Source organism: Vipera berus (genome assembly GCF_964194415.1).
Source record: "Vipera berus genome assembly, chromosome: Z".
In the NCBI taxonomy this organism is placed as follows: Eukaryota; Metazoa; Chordata; class Lepidosauria; order Squamata; family Viperidae; genus Vipera; species Vipera berus.
In genome coordinates, this window is record NC_138205.1 from 79,396,107 (window position 1) to 79,420,140 (window position 24,034).

Below are 24,034 nucleotides of genomic sequence, written 5' to 3' on the forward strand. Positions count from 1 at the left end.
CCCAAATATACCCTACCTAAATTGTCTTCCTCATGCCAAGCAACTTTCATAAAAACAGAAAGAAAATTCCTGGGTGATTTAATTGCCCTTGGCTTGGAAAGCTACTTGATAAAGAAAGAAAGCGAGAATTAGATTTACAAAAATAGAAGATTTGACCTATTAGAGGGGGAATCATATGTTTAAGTACCTGTTTGAATATGGTTAAAAGAACGGATGACCCTTAGATATAATTAGACTTTTATAATGAAAGATACGATTTAGAATTAAAATAGCATTTTTCTCTTCTTTTGATATGGGAAATATGTAAATAAGGGGAGGATTGGTATGAATAAAATTTTTGGCTATATAAATGTAATTAATATTGAAAAAATCATAACTGACAAAGATACTTTAAATATTTATGGGAAGTCAAACCTTTAACAAGAGCACTAAAACAGGATATTGATTAATGAATTGATATTATTGTTATTTGTATAATATTAGTAAAATATTATGAAGATGTTTATATCTTACTCTGTATACATCAATAGTACCAAGAATTGTAATTGTGTAATGAGGGGAAAATGGAAAAAATATGGGGAAGAAAGGAGGATCAGGGAAAAAATATTGGAATAGACTTATATTGAAGAAGTTAATGTTAAATATATGAACCCAGATATGTAGTTTACTAAGCTCTAAAGATTGTAATTCTTAAAAATTAATAAAAAATTTTTTAAAAAAGAATATGGCTATGGGATAGATCTCCAATGCCCTTACAAATACATTTAGTTGCAAATTTATTTATTTGTATGACCTCATAACTCCCACAAAGTGATTCTGGGTAGCATATAGCTATTAAAATAAACTATAAATAGATAAGAACAATTATTAAATTAGCCCTATTAAAAATACAACAATCTGGTACAGAATAGAGTAGATTAAGTATAATGCTAGAGCCATCTTAAGATATCATCTGTGATCCCCAGGCCTGATTATAAAGACAGATCTCAAATATAGGTGCCTGGCAGATGGTATCTACAGCATGCCTTCTTTGCCAGATCTAATGGGATGAGTTCATATAATCATGGAGAGGCAGTCCCTCAAATAACCCAATGCCAAAAACAGCATTAAAGGTAAACACTCTTCTGCTAATTTTAGCAGGCTTTGAGATGAATTCAGCAAGATTCAGCATGAGTTCAAAGGTGGCACTTGGCACAGTATTTGCATTGTACAACAGATTTCTCCCTTGATGTCATGAGGATTTAATGTTTCAATCCTATGGCAATCCTAATAAAAATGCTGTTTTCTTGCTACCTGTAGCTGGAAAACAGTGGTCTTGGTTTGTGCTGATTCCTTGATGGCTAATTATCTGGGTAAATAAAAAAATGGGTGGGATTCTTTCTACTGCAAGTAATCTTACTTGCCTGTGTTATAAATGAAAAGCACCAACACAACACAAAAAGTATGCAGCTTTAATTTAGATCAGATGAATGTAAAATTACTGGAGCTCTGGAGGACATATCAATTAACCTGATGTTCCAAAGAGCATATAGCTATTTGTTATACCTTTATTTCTTTGAGGAATTCAAGTTTCATATATGTTCTTTTGCCTTGAGGTAAGTTCAGCTGCGAGATCATGATGAATGATGAAGGAACATTTGATTTATGATAATTATATTCCAATTCTACTCAAATACTCTAACCTCTATACCATACTGGCTCTTATCAAAAATATATTCATTGGTTTCTAAACAAAGAAATTAACATACACAATAGAAGCTTACGTATGTCATGGATACCGAACTAGTATAATCTCCAAGCACACATGGCAAATAAATAGGCTTATGATGACTTAAAATGGACCATATTGTTATGTAAGATTTAAAAAGCTTTATATATCAAGTTTTATTTATAAAATACATATAGCTACATATATCTAAATCCATGTAAAGATAAAATGGTAACTGATACTGAAATCTAGTTGACTTCAGTTGATTTATGTGAAATTAATTAAAATGCATGAATAATACATGAGCAGTTTATTAAACATTTTAATGCAGACATCTGTCTGACAGCTAATTTAGGATTTCAGCAGTGGATTAAGTTTCAACCAATCCAAGCTCATATTCCTAATAAAATCTTCTCTTAATCATATCATTGCTGTCCCTATATGAAGAAACTCATTAAAGGTTTCAAATGTTAAAGGACTAGACTATACTTTTCCTTTGTTACAATTGCTCAATTTTGAAGATTTGATTAAAATATTGCACTGGATATTAGGAGGGGAAAAACACCAGGCGCTGAAGCTTAAGAGTTCAATAGTGTGGTGTATATTAATTGGTATTGAGTTGTTTAGTAACAGATAAACATTGAAAGGAAAAATATTACTGCTTTCAAAAATAAATAATATGGCTATTTGATCTACTCAGGAGTACACTGATTATTTATCAAAAATTGCTACATCAAGTTTCATTTTTAATAGCTTAGAAGTAGGAAGAACCCAGTTCAAAAGTCACCTCCATGAACAAAGCTTAATATCCGGATTTGCTAATATAAAAACTGACATGTTTCACTTTCCTGCAGATGTCTGGCAGATAACAGCCTGTATAGTTTACATAAACAAGGAAACAGGCCTGAAATTCATCCTGTCATTTGGTCTATAATCCGCACAGCCTATCACTCATTCCTTCTATGACAGACTGACTAAATATATACAGAATGATACATACAGTATACATACAATATTTGTTAATGACTAGTACATTTGTAATGATAATGTCCTTGGAACTGATACTAAGCTGCATACTTTATGGTTACAAAACCCGACCTTTGGATTTTTTTCTGATTTCTAATCCCATCTTCAAATTTAGAATTATATAATTTTTTTGGAACACTTAGAAATTAATATGTAAATACATTTATTAACATTGTCATTGTAACATAAGTTAGTATACTTAAAAAACTCAGCTTAGATTGAAATGAACATTATTGGGGAAAAATCTATACTTGCCTACTAATAAATCAGACTTTAATTTTCAGAATCTAAAAGTTGGCTGAGCAAAATGTTTCAAGTCTTAAGTCTCTGAATTGGCTTTCTACCATTAACTATATTAGTTTGAACAACTGGACTCCATATAGTCCTAGTTTAATTTGTGGTTTAAAAATTGATGTCAATGAATTATAGAAATATAATTTTGTTGTGCTTGCACCATATGTGGCATAAGATAATAAATAAATGTTATCAATATTGTATTATATTAGGTTTTTATTTTAGTTTGCAGTGTACTTTATGAAAATAGTTTTAAAATGAAATGTTTAACTTTGATATTCAATATTATTTGTACTCATAAAAAAGCTCAATAAATAATTTAGTGAACTAATTAAGAGTCCTGTGATTTGCCTCTTTTTCTCCTCCTCCTTTCATTGTCAGTAGATGAGCTTCTAGAAGAAAACCTGTCTCATTTCTGCCAGTGAGATATTTGCATATTTTCAGAGCATAGGAAAATGCACCTCATGTTGTACATGCCTGTTCTTCATGTTATGACCCTATTAATTCCTATTTCCAACAATCATTTGTAATAATGGCCACTCAGGCACTCTCTTTGAAGGAGATTAGGTAAATTCAACAAAAAACATTATTATGATAACTATAAATTATTTTCAGGATGAGAAGGATCGCTGGAAGTGGAGGTCAGTAATGTTTGGAAGGCCATAAATTGACAATCTCTGCCTTAATCTGAAAACATTCCATCCCCCCAAAAGAAAACTATATATATAAAATAATAATAATAATAATAATAATAATAATAATAATAATAATAATAATAATAATAATAAGAAGAAGAAGAAGAAGAAGAAGAAGAAGAAGAAGAAGTTGGAAGGGGCCTTGGAGGTCATCTAGTCCAACCCCCTGCTCAGGAAGGAAACCCTATACCATTTCAGACAAATGGCTGTCCAGTCTCTTCTTAAAAACTTCCAGTGTTGGAGCATTCACCACTTTTGGAGGCAGGTTGTTCCACTGGTTAGTTGTTCTGTCAGGAAGTTTCTCCTTAGTTCTAGGTTGCTTCTCTCCTTGACTAGTCTCCATCCGTTGCTTCTTGTCCTGCCTTTGGGCGCTTTGGAGAATAGCTTGACTTCCTTTTCTTTGTGGCAGCCCCTGAGATATTGGAACACTGCTATCATGTCAACCCTCACCTTTCTCTTCATTAAACTACACATACCCAATTCCAGCAACCTTTCCCTATATGTTTTAGCCTCCAGTCCCCCAATCATCTTTGTTGCTCTTCTCTGTGCTCTTTCTAGAGTCTCAACATCATTTTTACATCGTGGTGACCAAAACCGGATGCAGTATTCCAGGTGTGGCCTTACCAAGACATTGTAAAGTGGTATTAGTACTTCATGTGATCTTGATTCTATCCCTCTGTTAATGCAGCCTAGCACTGTGTTGGCTTTTTTGGCAGCTGCAGCACACTGCTGGCTCATATTTAAGTGATTGTCCACTAGGACTCTGAGATCTCTCTCACAGTTACTACTATTGAGCAAGGTACCACCTATACTATACCTGTGCATTTGATTTTTCCTGCCTAAATGTAGAACCTTACTTTTTTCACAATTGAGTTTCATTTTGTTAAATAGTGCCCAGTGTTCAAGTCTGTCCAGATCCTCTTGTATCTTAAGCCTATCTTCTGGAGTATTGGCTATTCCTGCCAGCTTGGTGTCGTCTGCAAATTTGATGAGTTCCCTATCTATCCCCTCATCCAAATCGTTGATGAAGATGTTGAAGAGCACTGGGCCCAGAACAGAGCCCTGGGGCACCCCACTACACACTTCCTTCCATGTAGATGCAGTTCACTTAGACTTAAGTAAGCAAATGTCCACCTATCCATGTACATAGTACAGTAGGGTAGGAAGAAAGATATTTTGTGGGTTATTAATGTATTTATTAACAATTTGGAGTGTGATGGTATCCTGATGACTCTGGAAAGTCTGTAATAAAAAGAAGCAGGACCAACTTAACTTTTAGGGATCTGTTCCAAAAAACCCCCAAATGTGGCCTCCAGATGGTGTTCAACTGGTTAGATTCCCAAATCCACTGTAGCAGCAATGTTGAATTATCATGTGATGGCCATATATTTATTTATTTATTTACTCAATTTATATGCTGCCCATCTTGCCTGGAGTTGGTCAGAATATAAATTGACTCCATATCCTGCTACTTTTTCCCACATTTTGTTTCTTTAGAAGTTTAAAGTATGATGCTAGGGAAAAGCCAAGAAGGAAAATATCAAAAATGACATCTATATAATTAAGCAGGAATTTTTCCTTTTTTTTCCTCCCTGACATTTTGATGTCAAACTTCTGTTGCATCACACTGAGAATTTATTGAGGTAAAATGTTTAATGAATGCATTTAATTAGGATGAATTCCAGTGTGCTTTTATTATGCGTAATCTGTTCTTTTCTAGCATCACCAAAAAGAACATGAAAAGAACAAAGACTCCATAAAGATACAATGTATTTAGAATGAAAGAAGTCTGCTTTTTTAAGTGGATAGGCAACATGTATATTAAACCAAAAAGTCAGGGATGTAACTCGCAGGCTTTATAAATCTATCCTAAGGTAACCACTATTGCAATCTTCATTGCTGGAATAAAACAGCCTTTCCTAATCTATCACCTTTCAAATTTTGTACATTTCCACATAATTGAACATTCTGGAAGTTACAGTCTCAGTCCACCAGTAATCCATCACTATGTATCTGTCTAGTTCAGAGGTAGGCAACCTCGGCTTTTTTATGACTCATGGACTTCAACTCCCAGAATTCCTGAGCCAGCCAAGCTGGCTCAGGAATTCTGGGAGTTGAAGTCCATGAGTCATAAAAGAGCCGAGGTTGCCTACCCCTGGTTTAGTTAAACACAACTTTTTGAGCCTTTCCAAATATTTGTTCTTTTTCTGTCACTGCTTTTTCTGGTGATTATATGGCATTCAGGGCTGAAGGCCTCAAAATCAATTAAATCTCATACCTGTTCAAATCTCTCAAGTCTTAGCCTCTTAGTTATCAAATAATCTTTCTGCTTCAAATAATCTTTATTTCTTCTGTTTTGGCATTTGTTGTGTAAAGCAGAGGTCCCCAACCTTTTGGGCACTAAGGACTGGTTCTATGGAGAAAGGTTTTTCTGTAGACTGGAGAGTGTGGTTTTGTGTGCTGCCTACATCTCACGGTTGGGGCTTTGCTTGTTTGTGCGGACCATTACTGGCATGCTGAGGCCCGGTACTGGTCCATGGACCGGGGGTTGGGGACCCCTGGTGTAAAGGAAGTGATTCTTCTAACCTTTGTTATACTTCAAATAAACTGTTTTGCAATAGTTATTTCTGGGTTCTAGAACAATGACTTGCAGACACAACCTATTTTGGTATTTGAAGCAAATGCTCAGTAGCTCTTTCTATGTTAGAGCTTACTCTGCATATTGTAAGCAAACATACAGTACGATACAATATTCCTTTTCATAAGTTCCTCTGGAAACTTCTCTCTCACCTGAATTCTGGTCAGGGAGAAGTTCCCTGAGGATTACAGAGGAATCAAATTACTGATTGAATGGAAAACTATTCGATTCAAGGAGATTAATTTAAAATTAAATTGCAGCTTTCAGCAGCAATCCCACAAACATTTACTTGGAAACTTGTTGCTATGAAGCAGCGAGACCTTTGCCAATGTTCTACATTCTTGCACAACAATAGGAAATTCAATCTGAGCCTGTATTTAGTACGTCTTGCAAATAATATTGTACTGATATGCTTAGAATTCACCAATAGACTAAGGGTGCCTTAAAACACATTGAAGATGAAATCTCTTCTACATATTTACCAAGATGAGGAAACTTTGAGTCAGCATTAGTAGTTGAAATTCCCACCTCATGTGTGGCACTGGTGAAGCATGGATTTGATACTTCTTCCTGAAATATTTCATAGATAGTGGCTTTTTGTATCCTCAATGATACCTACGCACATTTGTTTATGTGATCTAAATGTCTATCACAGACATGTCAAACACAAGGCCTGGGGGCTGGATCCGGCCAGCGAAGTGGTTTCATGTAGCCCGCGAAGCCATCCTGGAAACAGTGAGGGAACGGCCCCCACTGCCTTGGCCCTGGGCCAGAGACCCTCCTTCTGCCAGAGACCCTCAGATCTGCCCCACTCCTGCCCAGGCCCCCATAGGCACCCTTGATGCCAACGATGTAGAGCTGGCCACGCCCACCCAGTAGGCCATACACACTCTAGCCATGCCCACCCAGTAGGCCACGGCCACCCAGGCCACACCCACCCGGCCCCTTGAGGGCAACCGCAATGCTGATGCGGCCCTCAATGAAATTGAGTTTGACACCCCTGGACTATCACTATGCCATGTTATTTTAGAATTTTAAATTGGGGTGGAGGAAGGGTAGAGAGAATAAAGGGAAAAAGGGACATGGTTAAGTGAAAGAAATAAAAATGGGAGATACTGTAGTAAGTCAAATTTACTAGCTATATTTGACTAGCTTAGTATCAAAATCACTCAATGGCCAATGCTATCATTAAGTAAGGTCACTGCCAGAAGGTAGATGGTGGACAAAGGGAAACACTAAACCACAGGTCTGCAACCCGCAGCTCCGGAGCCGCATGTGGCTCTTTCAGCCGTCTCCTGCAGCTCCTGGTCCTCTGCCATGTGCAGTCCAAAAAAAAAGTGGGACTAAAAAAGTTCAACCAATCAATTCAAATACGCAGGGTAGGTGCATATCTCGCCTTGGCTCCACTCTTCAGTCAAACCCTGTTCTGCGTATGCGCGCATGCGCACATATTTTTTGCGGCTCCCAGTTTTTCCTTTTGTGAGGGAACCGGTTCCGAGTGGCTCTTTCACTGTTTGAGGTTGCTGACCCCTGCACTAAACTAATGGAGAACATACTTACCATGCATCCCTACTTTAGATTGTGAAAGATGTAATCCAATGATCTTAGGAAGCATGCTCTACGTTAACCTTGAATGTTTTCTTTATGCTTCCTGATAAATATTGTCAATTCAAATTCTTGTCCTCCCTTCTAGCTATAGGAGAAATATTCTAGATAATATCATGACTACCAATGTTGCTTGGACTTTGCAGAGTTTGGCAGACAACAGGGATGAGGAATCTGCAAGGGAAAACCATCTGGTTAAAAACCATATAGTTTTTCTTTTTCAGAGAATGAATCCAACATCTCACTAGCCCTCTCCTCCAGGGAAAATGGAATGGGGAACACAGCAAAGCCAGGCTGTCTAAAGAAGTCTTCAGCTGCCAGCCATGATTTACCCAAGGTCCTGTTTCTTGCTGTTCTCTTCCACAGGATGTTCTCCTTACCTTGTCTGCTATATCTGCTGCTTTCTTCTCTTAAGATCCCTACTCTTATCTTCTGTAGCCCCAGAATTGTCAGACAACTGTTTATACCAAATAGTCAATATAATTTAGATAGTCCATAATTTTAAATATTATATTATATATTGCATTATATTATATTATATTTATAAGTATTTTATTAATATTGATGGTTGAATTCAAATTCACCTATTTATTTATAAAGGTAAAGGTTCCCCTGCACATGCGTGCTAGTTGTTTCCAACTCTAGGGGCCGGTGCTCATCTCCGTTTCAAAGCCGAAGAGCCAGTGTTTGTCCAAGGACATCTCCGTGGTCATGTGGCTGGCATGCCTAGATGCCAAAGGCGCACGGAACACTGTTACCTTCCCACCGTAGTGGTCCCTATTTTTCTACTTGCATTTTTACGTGCTTTCGAACTGCTAGGTTGGCAAAAGCTGGGACGAGTAACAGGCGCTCACTCTGTTACACGGCACTTGGGATTCGACCCGCCAAGCTGCCGATCTTCTGATCGACAAGCTCAGCATCCTAACCCACTGAGCCACCGCTCAGCTTTATTGCTTTTATAAATAACTAAGGCAGAAAATATATCCAATACTTTGTTCTCCCATTATTTTTCCTTTCTTGTTTAACTGATTCAATATCCATTATTTTCTTTTTGTTTCCCATTCTGAGCATATTATATTCACTTGTGCAGTGGCAGAGGGGTTCAGAAACAGTGATATCACATTCAATTTTTTATATGTAAAGTTGCCTTTCAATCACTGCCTCTGCAAATCTTATACCAAACAATGTTGCACTTCTTTATTTAGCATAAGATAAGACATATTATCTTCTATTACTTACACTCAGGTTCCTTGAATAAGGAAACAATATCTTCTACAGCAAATACAGAGTTTATGGAAAACAAAATTCTGGAAAGCTACATTCATCTTGAAAATGAACTACTTCGGCTCTTTATAAACATGCCAGAATATGCATAAAAGTGAAGAAGCTGTCTCTTAAAGTAATAATCAAAATATGCTGAGACATTTTGTGCCAATTGATGGATTTGCCTGTCTCTGGAAAAACTGATCTAATGCTATGCATATGAGAATTTTAAATTTGCAAACAGTATTTTAAAGCACAGTTCTACTTGTGCACAGTTTACCAACATTGTAACTTTGTGAAGTAGGCTAATGTTAAAAAAGATAATTCCCATAATAGGAATCCTCTTGTCTCTGAGGGCTGGCTGCAAATATCCCATCCTGCAAACACTCCATGTTAAAACCTTTTTGGATTTTGGGATGGGTGTTTTTCAGCAGGCTAATAATAATAATAATAATAATAATAATAATAATAATAATAATAATAATAATAATAATAATAATAATAATAATAATAATAATAATAATAAAGTTGGAAGGGACCTTGGAGGTCATCTAGTCCAACCCCCTGCTCAGGCAGGAAACCCTAAGCCATTTCGAACAAATGGCTGTCCAGTCTCTTCTTAAAAATTTCCAGTGTTGGAGCATTCACTGCATCTGGAGGCAGGCTGTTCCACTGGTTAATTGTTCTGACAGGAAGTTTCTCCTTAGTTCTAGGTTGCTTCTCTTCTTGATTAGTTTCCATTCGTTGCTTCTTGTCCTGCCTTTGGGTGGTTTGGAGAATAGCTTGACTCCCTCCTCTTTGTGGAAGCCCCTGAGATATTGGAACACTGCTATCATGTCACCCCTCGTCCTTCTCTTCATTAAACTAGACATACCCAATTCCAGCAACCGTTCCCTATATGTTTTAGCCTCCAGTCCCCCAATCATCTTTGTTGCTCTTCTCTGTACTCTTTCTAGAGTCTCGACATCTTTTTTACATCATGGTGACCAAAACTGGATGCAGTATTCCAAGTGTGGCCTTGCCAAGACATAATCCTACGTTAGCAGTGTCATCACATTTGAGGTTGCAAAACAATACATTGTCAGAATATAGCTGGAAGGGACCTTGGAGGTCTTCTAGTCCAGACCCCTGCTCAAGCAGGAGACCCTACCATTTCAGACAAGCGGCTGTCCAGTCTCTTCTTAACCTCTAGTGATAAAGCATCCACAATTTCTGAAGGCAAGCTATTCCCTTGGTTAATTGTCCTCATTATTAGGAAGTTTCTCCTTAATTCCAGGTTGCCTCTCTGTCTTGATTAGTTTCCATCCCTTGTTTCTTGTCTTGCCTTCTGGTACAAGTTGCCCCCCTCCTCTTTGTGGCAGCCCCTCAAATACTGAAATACTGCATAAGTATTTCAAATAAGTCCTTCTCTTCTCTAGACTGGCCATACATCTGAGCATATGAGAAGGTTGACATAGTATAGAGCAGAGCACTTCAATGCCAGCTACATACACTGAAATAGCAATCTGGCCCTGCCTGTTGAGGATTTTGCAGGCCATCATAACAATAAACAGAAAAAAAACCCTGAAAAACTACAATAAATTAGAATATACTATGCAATACATAACTGGTTGCATTTCTTGCTCTCCTTAACGGTCAATTTTACTTCTGAGAAAGGAATAATAGCTTTTTTATTTATTGCAGTAAAATAAAGAACTAATTAAAAAGAGAAATGTCTATCAACATAAGTTCAAAGAAAGAAGTTTATTTTGGCAAAATAATGCAATAGTTCAAATAATTCTGCTTCATGAATAGAAGATTAAAATCTAAGAGTGTTTGTTATACTGTTCACTGTATTATATTAATTTAATGATGCAAAGTCCTATCAACAGAGTCAATATTGGGCCTTCAATACTCTTCCAGCTGAAGAGTATCAGTTTCAATTTTGCTGTTTACAATAACTGAACATTTTCTTTATCTCACATTAATTAAATTAACACTGGGAGGGAGGAAGGAAGGAAAGACAGTCCTTCTATGACCTTAAAATGTATTTTACTGGTTGGAAATGAGCACATAATTTGAAATCCCCTTTTGTTATGATTTCTAGACTGGAAAACTTAAATTTGTTTATTTAGAAGTCTCACCTAACTCTGTGAGATTTACATCTCAGAAAATTGATACAGAGTTGAGCTGTAAACTTATTTATTTTTTTGCAAACACGTCATAATTTCTTTAAACTGCAAGAATTAAACCTGTAAAACTATTTCTAACTTCTGTAGTATAATGCCATAAATATGCCATAAATATATGATTCACTTAAGAGTGCTTCTACTAGAAAGATGAGTGCTACATTGTAAAAAATGAACATCAATGAAACTAGAGAAGGCATTTAATTTACAAAATGTAATTGTAATACACTATATCAGGGCTTTTCAACCAGTGGTACGGTTACCACCTGTGGTACTTTGTCACGTGGCAGGTGGTACACGACTGCTAGCCAAGTGTAGCAGCGGAGGGGAATGAACCTAAGTGAGTCAAGCCTGAGGGAGAGGCAGCTGCAGCTGCATGACTGTCTGGGCTCGGCAGAAGCCCCAGGAGCCAACAGGGCTCCATCTGATTGGCTCCATCTGATTGGCCCTTCCAGAAGCAGCTCGGAGGTGGAGGTGAACTGAAGAAAAAAAAAGGGGGGGAAGAGAGGAGAGGCTATAAAAGGAGGTGGTTTGGGCAGGGGAAGGGGAAAAAAGACAACAGGAAAGGTTTAATCCCTTTAAACAAATGTAATTAGTTTTACCCCCTTTAATTGAGACTGTCTATGGCTTTTAGAAAGTTTTCTTTGAAGGTAAGCAGGTTTAATTTAAAGCTAAAGCTTTTCACAATTGCCAGAGCCTTTCAGTCTTACGTTGCAACATTTACAAGAGCCTTGGTGGAGCAGTGGGCTAATGCCTCCTTAAGTAACACCAGCTGCCTGCAATTAGTGCAGGTTCGCATCCCACCAGGCTCAAGGTTGACTCAGCCTTCCATCCTTCCGAGGTAGGTAAAATGAGGACCCAGATTGTTGGGGGCAATTAAGCTGACTTTGTAATAATGCCGCTTGGGGTGTGTGTGAAAGCCCTAATAAGCAGGCATATACATAGAATGAAGGCTACTGCTAAGCTTGTAAGCCGCCCTGAGTCTTCGGAGAAGGGCGGGATATAAATGCAATTAAAATTAAATTAAAATTAAATTTTGACACCTCTGAGGCAGCTTAAAGAGAAAAAAAACCCGGAGTTTGTGTTTCTTGCTTTGCACTTGATTCCTGTGTCTTTAAAGATACAGGGAAGGGATTGGGGGGGGGGGGTTGCATTCTTACTACACTGTGGAAGAGCTCAGAAGGGAGAGAGGAAGCAGGGCTGACCAGCTAGCTCAGGAGTCTACAAACTTAGCAACTTTAAGACCTGTGGACTTCAACTCCCAGAATTCCTCAACCAGCCATGAGGGCTAAGGAATTCTGGGAGTTGAATCCACAAGTCTTAAAAGTGTCACGTTTGAAGACCCCTGAGCTAGCTGGTAGTGGCGCATATTAATAAACATGGATAAATTCATCATGCATTTGTCAGTGCAAAGGGAAAGTGATTCAGCAAAGGAACAGCCACCGAAGAAATTAAAACTGGTACTTTTTTCTTTTTTTTCTACAGTTTGTAATTTATTAGACCAGGGGTAGGCAACCTCGGCTCTTTTATGACTCATGGACTTCAACTCCCAGAATTCCTGAGCCAGCATGTATTAGACTATAGAATAAAATACAAAAATACAAAACCAAATAGTAGGACACAATGGGGAAGAAAAAGGGAGAAAAAGTGAGGGGGAGAAGGGAAAAGCACAGACTTCCTCTGTTGCAGTAGAAGGAAGCATTAACATTGAACCTCAACTTTTTACTTTTCCATTATATTATAAACTAGCCATTTCTGTAACAACAAATGAATCTAATCAGTAAAACCCAAATTTTAGTCATCAAGTTTTTGACACCTTGCTAAGCACTGGTGGTACTCAAATATTGTCATGTTCTAAAAGTGATACAATCTGTGAAAAGGTTGAAAGGCCCTGCACTATATTATTCAAGACTTGAATATAACAAATTTATGAGCAAATATTTTATGTGAATTAAAAATAATACCAATGCAGGAGAATATTTGTATCTCAGGGTTGAAATGAACGGTCCTTGGTGCTCTCTGAGTTTGCTAGACTATCACTGATGATGTTACCTAGTTAGGGTAATGAAACATTTCCAAGAAACTAAGCACCAAAGACCCCTAAAAACAATACTGACAACATCTAGCTTCTCTGTAATTTTTCTTCAGGTGTTTTACAATAAAACAAATTGCTTGTGAAATGACAGAAGAGACAGAATATTAAAATCACAAATATTGCTATTATGACCATAATGGAATCTTACAGATGCTGAGGAGTCCATAATGCTCCCTGAGCCTGGTTGTTTACTTTAGCAGACTTTTTATTACATCCAGGAACCCTCATTTCTACCCCTAGCTATAAATATTCTCCTTTATGGATCCTACAGATTCTTTTAGAAAATTCAGAATTCAGATCATGAATACAGTTATTTTAATACTGCCAATAAAATATGCAATCAAACAGAAATGCTGCCAAATGCAACAGGCGACACATGCCTATCCAATACTCTATAATATCTCATGGAAATGCACAAATGCACACACACACAGATCCTACATTATTTCTTGCATTGCAATATTTTTTGGGTATACGACCAGCTGGTTTAGATATGGAAGGAGGTAGAATATCAGAGAATAAATTCTTTTACATTACCTTTCCCAAAATAGAAGAACACAGAGATAAAAAGAGGTACTTGAGATAAATAACAGAGATAAAACCAGATGAATTTTTCAACATAATTACTATAAAAAGCTCAAAAATAGAGATCAAATTGTCATTATCATTTAAAGCTGAGGACATTCCGAATATAAACAACGACATATCTGGTTGACTAGTAATTTCCATTTTTTTGCTCTGATACAAATTACAAACATCCTGAGTTTTAGCTAGTTCACTATGGCTGTATATTTTCTAATAAACTCAACAGAAATAAAAGCTGAACATGATAAATATAACAAAATAAACCTAACACACACACACACACAAAATAACATAACATAACATTTTATATATATGTGGGGGGGGTGTCTTTTCCTCCAGGTAACAGAAGTATAACATTAAATCTTTGTAACTGTTTACTTACTAAGCACTTGGCAATAGAGGGCCTGTAAACTTCTCTTCATGGTATCATCTGCTCTTGGTTGTCTTGCAATCTATTCATGTTTCTGTCTAAGGGACAGAGAAATATATGTACGATTAACTTAAAAACAATAACAAAAAAACAATGCCAGTTTATTTTCTTCTCAAACCCTGCATAGTAATTCAAAGTGGCTCAGAAGAAATACAACTAGGGAAATGTTAAAAATGGAACTGTTCTTACACATTGATAGCCAGGGCGCTGGTTCTAAAAAAACCCCACAATATGCCAATTGATTGGTGAATCCAATGGTGGGATTCAAATATGTGAACAACTGGTTCTCTGTGTGGATGTCACTCCCCGAAGTCCATTCTGGGCCTGGGCAACAAAAAATTAGCTACCGGTTCTGCCAACTGGTGCAAACTGGCTGAATTCCACCACTGGGTGAATCCCAAGTAGGGGATATAGCAGACAGGAGAATGATTCTGCTCCTGGACTGCTGTATTCTATAGTTCACTACAATATGTTTGTAAACTGCAAAAATGAGTCCACATATCTGCAGTTTGGGGTATTTTATTCATGTGTAAAATGGCAGATGGCTTCGGCGCATTTTTTTATTTCACAGTCTATAAGCATGATTTCATATTACTCACAATGGTTTGACTGGACTATAACCTGCTGTAAATAATACAACCCACCTGTATTAGTATTTCATTAAAATATTTCTAAACATTACATCAGGGGTTCTCAATTTTTTTTTAGCAGGGGATTCAAATCAGTGATACTAGACAATTCATAAAATGGCAGTTATGCAGTAAGAGCCAGAGAACAAAACAATTATTACTGAAACAGATTTTGTTTTATGAAGGAAGCATTAGGTAAGCAAATTCAATATTACTATTAAAATATACAATCTTCACCTATTTTTGTTTCTTCCAATACACCTTCAGGATGTTTTCACTAAAGGCGAGATGAGGAGAAAGACAAGTTATATCTTGTAGTTCTCAAGGTAGTTCTCAACTTATGACCAGAATTCAGCCCAAAATTTATGTTGACAAGTCAAATTTTAAATTTGGGCATTATATTTAATTGTTTTTTAACTTTTATATTCTGTTTTTTATATTTATTGCCCTGTACACCGCCCTGAGTCCTTCGGGAGAAGGGCGGTATAAAAATATAATAAATAAAATAAATAAATAAAATAATAAATATATGTTACGTGAATTTTGCCCCATTTTACAGCCTTTCTTGCTACAGTTGTTAAATGAATCACTGCAGTTATTAAATTAGTAACACAGGTGTTAAGTGAATCTTGCTTGAGCATTGACTTTGCTTGTCAGAAGTTCACAAGCAGGTGACCACATGAACCTGGAACATTGCAATTGTCATAAATATATATGAGTCCAGTGCCAAGCATCTGAATTTTGATCACATGACCATGAGGGTGCCATAATGGTCATAAAAGTGAAAAACAGTCATAAGTCACTTTTTCCAGAGCCACTTTAACTTTGAACAGTCACTAAACTACCTGTACAGCAATCCTGGTGCATGAACATCCACATAGGAATAAAGGGGGCAGATGACAAATTGTGTTGCAACTTGGTGACACAAACCCTGCCCCTCTTCTACATGTGATGCAACATTACACTCAAGTATTTAAGCAGTGTAGCATATGTTATGATGTCACAAAGGAGGATTCATCACTTTGATACCTGTAGGATCCTACTTTACAGGGACCTAGATCCATAATTGAAAAAGACTGCAATACATATCAGGAAAAGTTTTTTAAAAAATGTATTTGAGCTCTCTTACTCAGAATTCTACCTACTCCTTTTCTACCTTTTATTTCACCCTTGTTAAATATCACACACCTAATTTAACTGATTGACTGGCGTGAGATAGAAGATAAATACCTGCTGATAGGAAATTGTTGTGTTTAGGTTTTCTACACGGTCCAGTTTCCTTTAAAAACAACTGCTTTTTAAACCCAAAGAAACTTGAAAAAGCATATTTTGCAGAGAGGGTAAGGAGATATGGGTTTTGACAGCAACTGGGACTGTAAGGATTGTTGTCACTGGGCGATGAGGCTATGTGACAGCACACTTCACAACTGCATCATTTAGCGACGGACGTTCCAAGCCCAATTGCTGTCATAACCCGTGGATCCATCTGTGTACTAAATCAAAGCACCAGAACCACAGAGCTACACAGTTCAGCCTTTTGATTCAGACTGAAAAATCAATCCTTAAGAACAATCTCACCATTTGATACATTAGAGATCTTGGGGGGGGGATGTCCTCTGCCACCTTGCAGCCAGTATTCGCTAGCTATTTGAATGCCTCCAACTATAATTTTTTCCCTTAACTGTTAAAAAAATGAATAAGACATCTGTGAAACAGGCGAAACAAGTACACAAAACTCTTCCCCTGATTAAATGCCAAAGAATTTATGAAACTAGAAGTACTGTATTTGATTTGTAGAGACAAGTCTCTCAGGACTGCCACTTTTATTAGCTTCATTTGCCAGCAGAAGACGTGAGACATTCCCTTCTGTTACCACTTTACAGCTATTTATACACATAATTATAAACTCCTGCTTGAGTATGCCTTCTTGCTTAGTTCCCGCTCTCAATTTTATTTTAAAAGAGGTTGTAAGCTGAATATTTCCTATAGGTTAAATAAATTCACTTCAGTGAAATAATATTTTGTGGGTGATTATAAAAATTACCTGGAGACCAATATAAAAATGAGTTGCTTTTATATAAAGGTGGTAATCTTACACATATTTACTTCAAAGTAAGTTCTATTCTGAGTACGAAATACAAAGCTGTACTTCATACATATTATCTTGCCTTGCAGGGATCCAAGCAAGCATACCAGGAAGGGTAGCCTCAATTTACCCGAAAGGCATGTTACAACTTTTTTTTTTTTGAAAATATATTTGTTTTGCTAAATTATGCCTACTAGAGCAAATAAAACTGCAATCACAAATCTCCTGGATCACCAAACTAACAAATTTTGTAAGAAGCTGTGGCCTTCCTGTTTCTTGCGTAACAGGAGAACAATCTAAAAAAAGAGTTGCCCAAAGAATTAAGGATATAGAAGCACAAACTGATATAGCTATCCTTAGTAAGGTGGGTAACTTGAAATGGCTGAGTAAATACAAATGTACTTTTCAAGTGGACAGTTATCTGAAGTTACAACTCCCAAAACATCTTAGGGAGATATTTACGAGAGCGAGATTCGAACAGCTTGATACAATGGTCAGATATGGGAGATTTCATGCTATACCGTACAATGAGCGTCTCTGCATTTGCGGAGCGGCAGAGGTAGAGGACCTGGCTCACATCCTATTTGACTGTTGTTTGTATAAGAGGGTGAGAGACAGGTATCTTGGTCTATATACCAAACGAATGACCCATTGGGATCCCCATATCAAAATAACTTACCTTATGTCCGGCCAGAACTTGAAAATAACATCCAACGTAGCACAGTATTTGAACAAAATGATCCAGTTAAGATCTGCATACGTGGGACTGATTGGGGTAGATTGTAAGGGCGACTCCGAAATATAATGTTTCCATATTTTATCTATATCTTAAATTTGCATTTTATTACTATTTTAACTTAAATTGTATTTTAATTCCATTTTAAATTGTATTTTATCAAATTCCATTTCGGATTGCTTTTATCTAGTTTTGGTGACGGTTTGTTGCTGGAACTTTGTACTTTGATATGGCCCAAGGGCTAATCAATAAAGTTGTTGTTGTTATTTATTTGTTTTGCTGTTTTTTTTCTTTTATGTAAATTTGTATTGCCTATACATTATTTGATTATTTAAAACATTTATATAGCCATCTACCTTACACTGAAATCTGGGAAATTTCCAATTAGCAATTGAAAGAATATCAATAATAAAACAACATAATAAATATTTTAAAACAATAAGACTTAAAATCAGCCATCAAAATTAAAACTCTGACATACAGACCCTCATAAACTCTCTTACCCATCTCACTCTATCCCAGCATGTGGGGGGAAATCCAGGTCTTCAGTGCTTTTTGGAAGGCTAGGAGAGTAGAGGCTTGCCAAAACTCAGGAGAAGGGTGTTCCACAGATCAGAGGCTACTATGGAAAAATCAGGCTTCCTAGATCCTTTAATGTGACAATGTTTAAGGGAAGGAATTGGAGTGTGCACATCCTATCCGATCAGGTGTGTGTGTGGGGAGATGTCCTTAGGGAGAGGTGGGCCCACAGAAAACCTGGCCCTTGCCATATAGGTCTTTAAAGGTTATAACCAGTACCTTGAATTGCACCCGGAAGGAAACGGAGTCAGTGCAGCTCACACAACAGAGATATTACCTGGGTAAACATAGTGAGACCCATCGCACTGTGTGCTTCCAGGTGGCCTTCAAGGGTAGCCCCATGTGGAGGTTATTGCAGTAATCCAAACAGGAAGTGATCAAGGTATGAGAGAGACCGCACTTGGCAGATGTGATGAATCTGTGCAAAGGCTTCCCTAGCCACTCCTCCTCAAGCAGGAACTGCAAGTCTAGGACTCCCAAACTGCACACTAACTCAGTGCAGAAGTGTGCCACCCTGCCCAGAGTGAAAGATGGAATATTTTTTCTTAAATGGTTTCTAAATATTACACATTCAATGTAGTGCCAAATGTATTTGCTGGGTGCAAAATAAGCCCAATTCTGTGAAGATATAACAACAACAACAACAACAACAACAACAACAACAACAACAACAACAACAACAATAATAATAATAATAATAATAATAATAATAATAATAATAATAATAATAATAATAATAATAAAAATAAAAAGTTGGAAGGGACTTTAGAAGTCATCTAGTCTAACCCCCTGCTCAGGGAGGAAACTCTATACCATTTCAGACAAATGGCTGTCCAGTCTCTTCTTAAAAACTTCCAGTGTTGGAGCATTCACCACTTCTGGAGGCAGGTTGTTCCACTGGTTAATTGTTCTAACTTTCAGAAAATTTCTCCTTAGTTCTAGGTTGCTTCTATCTTTGGTTAGTTTCCATCCGTTGCTTCCTGTCTTGCCTTCAGGTACTTTGGAGAACAGCTTGACTCCCTCTTCTTTGTGGCAGCCCCTGAGATATTGGAACACTGCTATCATGTCACCCCTCGTCCTTCTCTTCATTAAATTAGACATACCCAATTCCAGCAATGATACCTTATACATTTTAGCCTCCAGTTCCCTAATCAACTTTGTTGCTCTTCTCTGTACTCGAGTGTCAACATCTTTTTTACATTGTGGTGACCAAAATTGGATGCAGTATTCCAAGTGTGGCCTTACCAAGGTATTATAAAGTGGTATTAACACTTCACATGATCTTGATTCTATCCCTCTGTTAATGCAGCCTAGCATTATATTGGCTCTTTTGGCAGCTGCAGCACACTGCTGGCTCATATTTAAGTGATTGTCCACTAGGACTCCGAGATCCCTCTCACAGTTACTACTATTGAGCAAGGTATCACCTATACTGTACCTTGCCTAAATGTAGAACCTTACTTTTTTCACCACTGAATTTCATTTTGTTAGATAGCACCCAATGTTCAAGTCTGTCAAGATCCTTCTGTACACTCCTACCTTCTGGAGTGTTGGCTCTTCCTGACAGCTTGGTGTCATTTGCAAATTTAATGAGTTCTCCATCTATCCCCTCATTTCAAATTGTTGATGAAGATGTTGAAGAGCACTGGGCCCAGAACAAAGCCTGGAACACCCCACTACACACTTCCCTCCATGTAGATGCAGTTCCATTGAGGACCACATGTTGGGTACAGCCGGTCAGCCAGCTACGAATCCATCTGGTGGTGATGCTATCTAACCCACATTTTTCTATCTTATCAAGTACTAGGTTGTGGTCTACTATATTAAAAATGTGTCACACTAATTTATTCTAACTGGTTAACTAATATACTAAAGCTTTAGACATGAGATGCTTGATAATCAATAGGTTTCTGGAAGACTACGGCAATAAATTTTACTGAAGACGTTTATTCCTGCCACAGACGTGAAAAACCACCATAACAGCAAATTACCTATCCTGTTATCAGGCTCTTGTATCCAAATAACAAAACAATTAACACATGCCAATTATATCAAATTCAATTCCAAAATAATAGAATTATAACATCTATTTTATACACATATAGAGCACCAAATGGATAACGTCAAAATCAGACAGACTGCATTTTATGCCAACAATGCTGGAAAGATTCAGTTGCATCTGTTAAGACACTTCCTGGTGCTGACTGTATCTCATACCATCAACTATTAATGGCTAAACTGAAGAACAAATTTGCAAACTGGAAAAGGTAATATTCCCCCAAAATTCAATGTGAACGATACCTCACCTATGTATGCCATAGAAATTAGGAACAGGCTCAAGCCACTGAATTTATAAGGAAAGGACTCAAATGAATAGTGGCAAGAGATCCAAAGTAACATCATGGAAATTGCTGGAAAGTATGTATCACGCCAAAAACCAAAAAGAACATACAAGTGGCTATCTGATGATACCATCAAAATAGCTGATCAGAGAAGGGAACCAAACACAAAGGTAATAAAGATGAAGGTAAAAAGCTGAATGCAATTTTCCAACATGAAGCCAGGAAAGACAAAAATAGGCAGTGGGAAGAGGAGTGTCAACATCTGGAAGAAGCTCATAGGAAGGGACATACTAAAGTCATGTCCCCCCCCATAGTGGAAATGATACAATGTAGCTTTTTACCATGGCAAGGAATTGTTAAGACTGCAACAGGAGTGTACTAAGTAACATCTGTATTAAATGATCTGATGCTATCTATTGCAATTATTTATCTATTAGTGTATACCTGACTCTTGAATGGAAAATTCTAGCAGCCATAGGCACCATGATGAAAATAACAACTGATAATACCATTGTGCTGATTTTGATAGCACTCAAACAGATTTGGATAGTTTATTGACCTGACATGAAGCCCAATGAAATTTGGGTGCAAGAACAAAAATATGACATTTGTTCCTGATTTTCTTTCATATGTTGTTGGCTTAGAAATGTTAATAATGGTCATTTAAATATAATTTAATTTTAACCTAACTTTTATGGTCAATAATTATTGAAGTTTAAAATAATGGTTTAAATTTACAATGCTTTACATAGCTTGGCACCAAGATCATCTCCATATCAAGTATTGGATATCACTCTGCTTTACAAGGTAAATTTGCTTACCAAATAAATTTGCTTTCTACCCAACAATTCACAATCAAAACTATGACACTGATCTAATGTAGGAAAAAGTGCATGAGAAATGTATTCCCCTGAACATTATTTCTCATTTCAGTCCCAAATATTATTTCTTAACTTCCTCGCTTCAGAAGCCTGAGTTCTGACACACCCCTAACAACATGTGCAGCTTTCAGATGTCACCCAGTTTTTGTTTTTATAAACCATTGTCAGCAAAATCAATTATGAGAGATGTAGAAATTGCCACCGAACAATATATCAAGAGAAGAACACCCTGCCCACCTCTATGATAAAGAACTATCCTTTGTTCTAATATACCGTATTAGTGAGATTTGGGGATTTTTTTTTTGTTTAATGCTATGCCTAAAATATTCCTAGACTATTAATTTCTTAACATTTTTTAAAAGTTTACCTTAAAACTTCTCTTTATTCATAGCTTCTGCATCTATATATAATAGTATAGTCAGTGATGAATAGACTCATGAAATCTCCATGCATAGCCAAGTTACTGTCTTCCAGCATGAGTGATTTTCACCCACCATCCTACACTGTACTCCATCTAAATTAAAAAAGCCATACTGATGAATAGTAAACAAAAGCATTGAAGAGAACTGATAGGTCCCCAAATACTGGGTGTTCATTATGTCTACAGAAAGAAAAACACCCATAATGGATTGAAGCAAAACAAAAACAAACATTCCCTTTATTTAGCAAACTAAATGCCACATGAAGGCTTTTTATCTTGACTTTGAGGAATGTGTACATTTGCACATGCATACACATGTATATATGTGAAAGAAGAGCAATATTTGAAGTACACATGACTGACAACCATACATAAACTCAATACCAATCACATTATCTTTTTAATTAACTGCAAGACACTGGCAAGAGAAGGTTGATCACAAATATGCCAACATTGCAATTCAAGGAAAAGCAGATTTCAACCTTCCTTCTCAGCTATGATCCCAATTTTAAATGTTTCCCACAAGAGTAACTGGCATTAGAATAAACAAACTTCTTGGCAATGGTACTGTTAATATTTGACTTTTGGAAGACCAGGGAAGCAAAACCTGGATCCCCTAAACCTATGTAATATGATGGCTAAAATGCTGGTCTGGGACTAGTGAGTTTAAGTTCCTACGGAATCATGGAGTTGAATTACTTTCTCTCACATTATAGAACCTTGTAGTGACCTGCTGAGAAATATGATGTAATATTAATTTACATTTACCTATAACAGTTCAATAATAACACAATACATATCACTCAGAAGCAGAAAATATGTCAGTAATGTCAAAACTGACTCTATATTTGAAAATTACAGATGTAATCCTACAGTGGCAAAGTTAAAGCTTCTATAGAGATAGGTAATTTTTTTGAATTTTTTTGAATTTGCAGGAATTTAGTTTTGCTAGAATCCAAGAACTGCACCATGCATGGATATCCTTAGCAATATTTCCATTTCCTCAATTAAATTAGTGACCATTATGTTTAAGATAGCTGACTCTCTTGTACTTTCCTCCTCTCCCTAAGGAATCTTCCATGGGGGCTAAAATAGAAGACATGAGAGTTGTCTTCCCCAATTTCCCCTCTATTCTAACTGCAAGGATTGCAGGCAAGACATATACATTAGTGACTATATATATGCCACAAATTAACCTTTGCCTCAATATCAGCCAGAAGCGGGGAGGAAATAAAAGTAAACTCAAAAATAAAAGTTCTTTTAGTTTGGATGTTTGCAATCAACATATCTAGAAAAATAAAATACTTAATTAAATATCTATGTACATGACACTTGTATTATGGCTAACTCTTATGCGAGAGGTCATTTATTTATCTTAAATTTGGGTCTCAGTGTAAAATGTCAAATTAAGCAAAGGGAAATAATGGTTCATAAATTCCTCACAAAATAGTTTTTTAATATAATTTGTATATGATGATAAATAAAAGAGAAAGAAAAAAAGTATTTCTTCAGAACTTGGATTTACAAATCAAGAGAACGTGCAGTCCAATAAAAATGGAAAAATAGTTCTGATCCATTGTCAGATTATAAGCGTTTAGCCTATTTTTCTTTATTATTTCAAAAACTATATTTCATTTTGAAAATAAATCCTTGTTGATGAGTTGGGAGAATTGCCAAGGAAACGTAAATGTCACTGGGCAGCTTGTTTCCATGGTTCGGTTTCAGTTCATATATATCTACTCTCTATACAACTTTGAATGATATGGTACAATCTTCTTTATGTCAATAAAAGAAATTAGCCTTGAATATTTGAAAGGGAAGGGAACCAGAAAGGAAAAGAAAGTTGAAGGGCT

The 24,034-nt window shown here is 36.7% G+C and overlaps 1 protein-coding gene across 1 annotated transcript in view; it reads right to left on the reverse strand.

The window, feature by feature from the left end:
- The window catches only part of TMEM108 (transmembrane protein 108), a gene marked incomplete at its 5' end in the record, with an annotated part of 121,596 nt that extends 107,097 nt beyond the window's left edge, over positions 1-14,499 (reverse strand). The window contains one exon of the mRNA XM_081345668.1: positions 14,460-14,499. Within this exon, the coding sequence (XP_081201794.1) occupies positions 14,460-14,499 (40 nt within the window). The remainder of the gene's footprint in view (positions 1-14,459) is intronic.
- Between the last annotated feature and the right edge of the window lie 9,535 nt (positions 14,500-24,034).